This window comes from Meles meles, unplaced genomic scaffold, assembly GCF_922984935.1.
Source record: "Meles meles unplaced genomic scaffold, mMelMel3.1 paternal haplotype, whole genome shotgun sequence".
NCBI classification, from domain to species: Eukaryota; Metazoa; Chordata; class Mammalia; order Carnivora; family Mustelidae; genus Meles; species Meles meles.
In genome coordinates this window covers 734,945-744,611 of record NW_025721123.1, presented here as the reverse complement: position 1 = coordinate 744,611, position 9,667 = coordinate 734,945, and the positions used below count along the sequence as shown (strand labels likewise).

General features: G+C 35.8%; 1 protein-coding gene across 1 annotated transcript; it reads left to right on the top strand.

Annotated features, from left to right (window-relative positions):
- Window positions 1-8,331: 8,331 nt before the first annotated feature.
- LOC123936009 (olfactory receptor 2T29-like) lies at window positions 8,332-9,294 on the top strand. The gene has a single exon (XM_045996815.1). The coding sequence runs from the start codon at window positions 8,332-8,334 to the stop codon at window positions 9,292-9,294; it is 963 nt and encodes a 320-aa protein (XP_045852771.1).
- Window positions 9,295-9,667: the final 373 nt, after the last annotated feature.

Sequence of the window (9,667 nt, the reverse complement as noted above, 5' to 3'; positions counted from 1 at the left end):
TATGAATGAATGAATATGAACTACTTTCTTATACCATACACAAAAATATAATCAAAATGGATGGAAGACTTAAATGTGAGTCATGAATCTATAAGTATCCAAAAGGAGAACACAGGCTATCATCTCCTTGACATTGGCTAAGCAATTTATTTCTAGATTTGTCTCCAATGGCAAGAGAAACAAAAGCATCAATAATTGAGACTTTATAAAAATAAAAAAGCTTCTACACATCAAACAAAATAATCAACAAAACTAAAAGACAAACTGGAATAGAAGAAGATATTTTCAAATTATATATCAGATAAAGGGCTAGTATCTACAATATATAATGAAAATATAAAACTCAACACCCAAAACAAATAACCCAGAAAAAAATGGGCAGAGAAGGTGAAAGGATATTTTTCCAAAGAAATACAGATAGCCAACAGACACTTGAAAAGATGCTCGACATCACTCAATATCAAGGAAATACAAGTAAAAATGCTATGAGATATCACCTCACATATATCAGGATGGCTAAAATTAGCAACACAAGGAACAAGTGATTTTGGGAAGGATATGGAGAAATGGGAACCCTCTTGACATGCTGCAAATGCATGTCTTGAATGCAATATATCTTGAAATCAATATATCTTGAAAATATTTTGAATGCAAACTGATGTATCCACCTTGGAAAAGAACATGAAGTTTCCTCAGAAAGTTAAAAATAGACCTACTGTCTAAAAAATTATTTTGTAATACAGAAAAGGCTAAGGCCACATATAACCTGGTATCTATTTCACAGATAAGATTTTATTGATGATGGTGAAATTTGAGATTTCTTTTAATATTGGTTAAGATTTCCAGTTAATAATAATAAAATATTTTAAACAGACATGAGAAGATAACCAGAACAGTGCAACATAGATACCTATTAACTTTGTTGTTGTTGTTGTTGTTGTTGTTGTTAGGGCTCTTAATTGCATTCTTCTTCAAGGTCCCAGAAGGAATTTACCAATAGCAAACCTCATCAACTCCCATAATGCGGATAGTAAAATGAGGGTGATGTCACTATACTGTTTATCTTTATACCATGGCCACACTCCATTACTCAGATGAATAAGACCTCCAGCATCATCTGATGTTGAGTTCAATCATATGGAGAGAACTGCAGGAGCAAAAGGGTAATTATTGTTTTTTACTTGTTCTCCTTTGGTATATGCTACTAATTCTGGACCATATTTCCTCAATTTTTCCCTAGCATCTATTTTTATGAAGAAAAACAATTATGCTTTTTAAAATCAAGTATAATTAACCAGTGAAACATTAGTGTCAGTTGTACAATATATTTGAGAATTCCATACATTTCTCAGTGCACACCAAGAAAATATACTCCTAATCACCTTTTTATGATTCAATCTTTCATGTAACAGTAACTTACTGCAATATATTGGGAAATGGGTTGTTACTTGCCTTATGTATGGACAAAAGAATACATATTCCTCCTATATTATTGGATGATGTGTTTCTTTTCTTAAGGTTGAAATTTTACAAAAAAAAATGAGCCTGATTTTACTTTAGGTGGGAATTATTTCTGATAGAAAAGTAAAAGAAATGTCTCAATAAAATTTATGTTTCTTAGAAGAAACTGACAGTGAGTGGTATTACCCAAATTGTAGACTGTGGAGAGAAGATAGTGTTCTAGAGAGCTAAGACAGCTTTATGAGCTGTGGGTCCCAACATATGAATTGAGACACAAGTCATATCCCAGGTAAATTACGTGATGCTAGGCAAATCACCTGAGAATCTGAATTATTTAATTTGTAAAAAGAGAAAACAAGATGAGTAAGATAACTATCAGGGAAGACAAAATATGGTAAAGCAATAGAGCAAAATCTGCTGTTAGCTTCAAAGATTTGATGTTACCATACTACCACTATTAATAAGTCCCAGAATTAAGTAATGTACTGCTTTGTTTATATTAAACTCAAGAAATTGAATACAGAAAAATAAGAATGAACAGTGAGGTCAATCACCTGACATAGTACAGATAGCATCCTCTTGTCTGTCTGGTGTGCCAGTGGACTTTTCAGTGTGGCTTGATCACAGTCATTCTCATTTACCAATTGCAATAAAGATTTGCTTCATTTGGACCACAATATTAATTCAGAAAGCTAGTATATTTTCCTCTTATTGGGCTTTCTTAATTTTTCACAGATGTCAGCTTTCATCTACCAGTAGATGTGGAATTTGACAGATTTTTTTAATGCAATGTGTACCAGATTTGTTTGATATTTATATTAAGGTATCAAATTAATTTTCAGTGTTGTCTACTGCTTTAGCACTCAGAACTGGAGAATCTTAATAAGTTGACTATTGTAATTAGTCTTTGGAATCATTATAAGAGCATACAATGTTTTGAAAGTTAGAGATTATTATTGAAATATGCCTGAATCATAACCATTTCTAAACTCTTCCTAGACAGAAGAGCCAATGTTTCTTTTTATGTTGGTAAGGACCTTTAAAATTTAATATTTCAGAAACTTAAAAGTTGCTAATCTTTAACATTCATTAGAGAAAATATAAAAGCAGTTACTACTGATTCTTTTCAGAAAAGACAGATGTATTTTACTTCTACTGTGCTTTATTTTTAATATTTTTAAATTTTTTTCAGTGTTCCAAGATTCATTAAATTGTAAGCAGACCCTCTTCTACTGTGCTTTCTTATTTTGAGTCATTTTTAAACTATACTTTAAATTCACACACACACACACACACACACACAACTATTTTTGCCTGTGTAGACGGACTCTGATCTCCTTCAGTGTAACAATTTAGACTTCATGTAATTTGTTTTTAGCACTTAACACTGATGTAGGCTTTGAGTAGCCAGACACAAGAAGGGGAATTGAATTGGAGACAGAAACAATTCAGTGTTGCTCAGTTATTTTCTCTGCATCTCAGTTCCTATGAAAAATTGGTTGCCACAGACAATAAATAGATGATGTTTGTGAAAACTAAAGATTTGTCCTATAAATGACAATGATTTTCTAAATGACAGCTCTCCCTCCTTAAATCTAGAATGAGTGGTAGTAGCTTTGTGTAAATGAAGCTGGAGAAGGTATACTAGAAAAAAAGGTAGGATTCCCTTAAAGATCTGTTTAAACAGAATATATAAATAGACTACAGAAACTATCAAATCTAAATCCTTATGTGTATGAAAAGATGCTAAAACTGGCAAACAGGAGTAATTCATCTTGTATCATAAAACAAAAATGGTAACAGCCATCTCTTACACAGAATCTGTACAAAAATTATTATAGACCTTAACTCTTTAGCAATATATGTACTTACTCATCTGTAACTTTAATTATTTTACATAATTTAATCCTGAACATACTTGAGATCTAACTTTACTATCCACTTGTTATGCAAAGTGGACAAAAAAGTTGGTGGATAGAGGATAAGCTGGGCCCAGAATCATAGTCCAGATTCAAAGTATGAGTTCCTAAATTGATGTCCTAGGATATCTAAGAGGCTGAATATTGGTGAGGAACTCATTGGTTCCATGTGGATGCATGGCTTACTTACTCCACATAAACACAGAGCATCACAAAGGAGATTTGAACTTTTGGTATGATTATTCCCCAAATTATGTTTGTTACTTTCTAAACCTTTCATATATGGACTATATCTCCAACAGTTTTTAAGATCCAGTTGGATCCTTACACCAGGGAGGTTGATTAAAATTTTGACATACATATATATTACCTCTAGAAATAAGGGGTTTTATTCTTTTTTTAATGATTCACTTTTTGTGTTTTCAAAGGGCAGTGATTGCGGAATATTCTATATTCATTGATAAACAACACTGTAATCAGGAATTCTCAAAACCCTGAACTGTGGAAATCTTTTATGTTACCCATATCCCTTTTTAATTTAAATTCAATTAGTCGACATATAGTACATCATTAGTTTCAGATGTTTAATAACTTATCAGTTGCATATAACACCCAGTTATAATCACATCACATGCCCTCAATAAGGTCCATAACCCAATTACTCCATCCCCCATTCACCACTCCTCCAGCAACCCTCAGTTTGTTTCCAATAGCTAAGATTTTCTCATGGTTTGTCTCTCTCCCTCTCTAGTGAGTTCCCATTCACTTTTCCCTCCCTTTTCCTATGATCCTCTGTGCTGTTTCTTACATTGCTCATATGAGTGAAACCATAGGATAATCTGTCTTTCTCTGATTGACTTATTTTACTCAGCATAATATCCTCCAGTTCCATCTATGTCAATGTAAGTGGTAAGTATTCATCCTTTCTGATGTGTGACTAAATTTCATTGTATATATGAAACACATGTACTTTATCCATTCATCTGTTGATGTACATCTCAGCTCTTTCTACTTTTTAGCTATTATGGGCATTGCTGCTATGAACATTGGGGTACAGGTGCCCCTTTGGATTACTACATTTGTATATTTGGGGTAAATACATAGTAGTGCAATAGTGTAGCCCTATTTTTAACTTTTTAAAGAACCTCCACACTGTTCTCCAGAGGGGCTGCACCAATTTGGATTCCCATCAACAAGTTATGATGATTCGTCTTTCTCTGCTTCCTCCCCAACATCAGTGTTTCCCGAGTTATTAATTTTAGCCATCCTGACTGGTGTGAGGTGGTATCTATTGTGGTTTTCACTTGCATTTCCCTGATGGCTTGTGATGTGTAGCATTTTTTTTTCATGTGTCTGTTGGCCATTTGTTTGTCTTCTTGGGAGAAATGTCTTTCATGCATTCTGCCCATTTCTTGACTGGATTATAGTTTTGGGGTGTTGAGTTTGAGCAGTTCTTTATGGATCTTGGAAATTAGCCTTTTATATGATATGTTATTGGCAAATATCTTCTCCCATTCCATTTGGTGCCTTTTAGTTTTCTTTGTGGTGCAGAAGTTTTTAGCTTGATGAAGTCCCAAAAAATGAAGTTCCTTTTTGCTTTTGTTTCCCTTGCCTTTGGAGATGTGTCTAGGAAGAAGTTGCTGCAGCTGGGGTCAAAGTGATTGCTGCCTGTGTTCTCCTCTAGGATTTTGATGGATTCCTGTCTCACATTAGGTCTTTCATCCATTTTAAGTTTATCTTTGTGTATGATGTAAGAAAATCATCCGGTTTCATTCTTCTCCATGTGATTGTCCATATTTACCAGAACCATTTATTGAATATTGATTTTCTCCTTATCTCTGAAATTTGCAAGCTTAACTATTATATTTCAGGGTATTGACCTATTTTTATTTATTTTAGGGGGTGTTCCTTTTACCTTTTGGAAATAAATCCCTGTTTCCCTCCCCAGATTAAGAAAGTTCTCAACTATGATTTGCTCAAGTACACCTTCTGTCCTTCTCTCTCTTTCTTCTTTCCCTGAGACTCCAATAATTCCAATATTGTTTCATTTTATGGAATCAGTGATATATCAAATTCTCCTCTCCTGTCCATTAGTTGCTGCTTGGGGCTTTTGTTCCCTAAGGCTTTTGTGCCTCTTTAGAGGATGAAAGTAAAAATAGTCAGGCTGATCTCCATCCCTGAAGCTGAAATATGGCAGCCCCATCTTCCCAGTAAATCCTCAGGGATAAGCAGTCCTCACTTTTCTGTGTGCTAAAGTTCAGACTTCTGTGGTGCATTTCTGCACCAGTCCTCCTGGGGAAAGTGGAAGGTCACCATGTTTCTGTCCTTTTTTGGGCCCCCACATGGAGAGTAGTCATCCAGTGGTGCCTCAGTTTGTGGTTTAGGGCAAATGGATATGAGAACCCCCTTCCCAGGCTCACTGACCATAGACTGTTTCCTGCTCAAATGCTTGGAAACTCTGCTGATTCAGGAACTCTTATTCTTTCTGTAACCCTGGATTTCCTGAAACCACAGCCTCCCACCTAGGATTCTTCCCTGCTTTGCCACATGAACATCTTTCAGGCAGGGATGTCTTTTACTGGGGCAGACTTCTAAAAGTTCTGATTTTGCACTCAGGCTATATCACTTTCTGGTAGCTCCCTCATGGAAGATCCCACTCCCCACCATTTGTCATCCAACTATCCCATCAAATTCACTTCTCCATACCTCCTAACTTATAAAAAGTGGTCTTTTTACTATTTGTAGAATCCAAAAATTATTTTCTTAAACATCTATGGTTGAAATCATAGGTGTTCAGAATGGTTGGAATGTTATCCAGCTAAATTCAAGGGACCAGATGAAATGAGATCCTCTAATCTTCTGCCATCTTGCTTCCCTCCCCCTACCAATATCCTTTTAAAAATATTTTTATTTGAATATACTCGTCACACAGTGTTCCATCAGCTTTATATTTACAACATAGTGATTCACAAGGTTAAGTTATTATGTTCACAACAAGTGTACTTACCATCTGTCATGAGACATTATCAGGGTGATGGAGAGTGGGTCAAAATGGGTGAAGGGGAGAAGGAGGTACAGGCCCCTAATTATAGAATGATAAGGCACAGGAATACAGTCAATATTTTAATAAAAATGCAATGGGATAGATGGTAGCTGTATTTATGATGAATATAGCATAGTGTATAAACTTGTTAATGGAACATTGTAAACTATACTCAAATTTAAAGAAATAATAAAATAAAAATGAAGGAAAAAATACAAAAAATAAAACAAAATATACAATTAATGGGCTATATTCCTTATGCTGAGCCTTTTATTCCTGTGACTTATTTATTCCATAACTGGAAGACAGTATCTCACATTCTTCTTCACCCATTTTGTCACTGCTCCATCACTTTCTTCCCTAGCAACCATCAGTTTCTTCTCTGTATTTACACATATGGTTAGCTTTTTGCTTATTCATTCATTTCTGTTTTTACATTCCACATACAGAACTGAGTTTATGTGGCATTTGTCTTTCTCAGTCTGACTTACTTCACTTAATATAATACCATGTGGGCCCATCCATGTTGTTACAAAGGGCACAATGTTATGGATTTTATGGCTGCATAATAGTCCATTGTCTGCACGGAATATACAAACACACACATACATACCACTCCTTCCTTAAAGATTCATCTATTAATGGACAGTTAGATTCCATATGGAAAGATTGTTTCCATATCTTAACTATTGTGAATAAGAATAGCATAAGAATAGGGGTACATATATAAATATATGAATGAATGAAATCTTGCCATTTGCATTGTTATGGATGGAGCTAGAGAATAAGTTATGCAAACTAAGTTAATCAGAGAAAAACAAATGTCAGATGATCTCACTTATATGTTGAATTTAATAAACAAAACAAATAAGTAAAGGGGGGGAAAGAGAGAGGCAACTATAGAGAATAAACTGATGGTTACCAAAGGGAAGTGGGAAGGGGATGGATTAAATAGGTGATGGAGATTAAAGAATGCAGATGTTGTGGTATGCACCAAGTGTTGTATGGAAGTGTTGAATCACTATATTGTGTACCTGAAACCAATATTGCATTGTATGTGGCACCTGAAACCAAAATTATACTGTATAAAAACTAACTGGAATTTGAATAAAAATGTTAAAAAAGGTCATATGAAGATCTGGTAAAAATTAAAATAAACATATATGTCCATATATTAGTGTTTTTGCTTTATTTGGGGAAATGCATAACCAGTAGTGGAATTATTAAGGCATGAATATTTTTTTAAAAGATGTATTTTTTTGGTTTTGCTTTTTGTTTTTGTTTTTGTTTTACAGAGAGAGAAAGATAACAGGAGACAGGGCAAAGGGAGAGGGAGAAAGAGAATCTCAAGAAGTCTCCCTGCTTGGTATTGAGTCTAGTGGAGCAGTTCTCAAACTCTGACCCTGAGATCAAAACTTGGTCAAGGGGCACCTGGGTGGCTCAGTGGGTTAAAGCCTCTGCCTTCGGCTCAGGTCATGATCTCAGGGTCCTGGGATCGAGCCCCGCATCAGGCTCTCTGCTCAGCAGGAAGCCTGCTCCCTCTCTCTCTGCCTGCCTCTCTGCTTGCTTGTGATCTCTGTCTGTCAAATAAATAAAATATTAAAAAAAAAAAAAACTTGGTCAAAAGTTGGGGACTTAACCAACTAAGTCACTCAGGTTCCCCTAAGGTACTGTATTTTTGGATTTGTGAATTCCTAAATTTCTATTAAATTTGTTCAATTACAGGTAATTTATACTCCTACAATTTGCAAGTCCTTGGAATTTCTCTTTATTAGTACCCTGGGTTCCTGTGTGTAAACATGCACACAGACACACACACAAGCTCACTAAAATTTTATTTCAGGTTGTCATATGCCATGAGTGATCTATTAACTCTACAGTTCTCCTTGGTGATTCAGGTAAAATCCAATGGAGAATACCACTTGGGTGGCCAACCATACTGGACGATTAGATTTTGAACTAGTGGGACTCTTCAGTCAATCCAACCACCCAACTCTTCTTTGTGTGGTCATTTTTGTGGTTTTCCTAATGGCCTTGTCTGGAAATACCATCCTGATCCTTCTGATACAGTGTGATGTTCACCTGCACAACCCCATGTACTTTTTTATCACCCAATTGTCTCTCATGGATGTGATGTACATTTCTGTCACTGTGCCCAAGATGCTCATGGACCAGGTCATAGGAGTGAATAAGATCTCAGCCCCTGAATGCGGGATGCAAATGTTTCTTTATTTGACACTAGGAGGTTCAGAATTTTTCCTTCTAGCTGCCATGGCCTATGACCGCTATATGGCCATCTGCCATCCACTCCGTTATCCTATCCTCATGAACTATAGGGTGTGTCTCCTCTTGGTGTCTTCTTCCTGGTTTCTAGGATCTGTGGATGGATTTATGCTCACATCCGTCAGCATGACCTTCCCCTTCTGTAGATCCCGGGAGATCCATCATTTCTTCTGTGAGGTCCCTGCTGTAATGAAGCTTTCCTGCTCAGACACTTCCCTCTATGAGACCCTCATGTACCTGTGCTGTGTTCTCATGCTCCTCATCCCTGTGACAATCATTTCAAGCTCCTATTCTTTCATCCTCTTCACCATCCACAGGATGAACTCAGCAGAGGGATGGAAGAAGGCCTTTGCCACTTGTTCTTCCCACATGATGGTAGTCATCCTCTTCTATGGTGCTGCTGTCTATACCTACATGCTTCCCACCTCCTATCACACCCCAAAGAAGGACATGATTGTATCTGTCTTTTACACTATACTCACTCCTGTTCTAAATCCTTTAATTTATAGTCTTAGGAATAAGGATGTAACAAGGGCTCTAAAAAAAATGTTGAATGTGGGATCTGTCTTACATGAAAGTATAAAGTAGGAAATATTTGTACTGTTTCTTTTCCTTCATGCTACAAATTAGAACTTTAGGATCTTATGCCAACGTTATTCTTCAGGTTCTCATACCATATGTCAACACCTATTCATCCCTTTCAGAGGAATTGTTTCCTTATACTGAAAAGCTCTTCATTTTTACACTTCTGTATTCAAAATATTTGTACAATTGCATTGTACCCATGTTATATTTTTCTGAAATTTACAACTGCACTGTGATTCTGTGGGAAAATACTCATATTTGTATGAAATACATATCAAGATATTCAGAAACAAGGGTCATAAGGTGATATGAGACAGACAGATGGAGAGAGAAGTGATAAATCAAATGGGGTGTAATGCTAATACTTGAATCTAGG

Excerpts from the sequence above, each read along its gene's own strand:
- LOC123936009 (XM_045996815.1), top strand. The coding sequence starts at position 8,332 with ATGGAGAATACCACTTGGGTGGCCAACCATACTGGACGATTAGATTTT.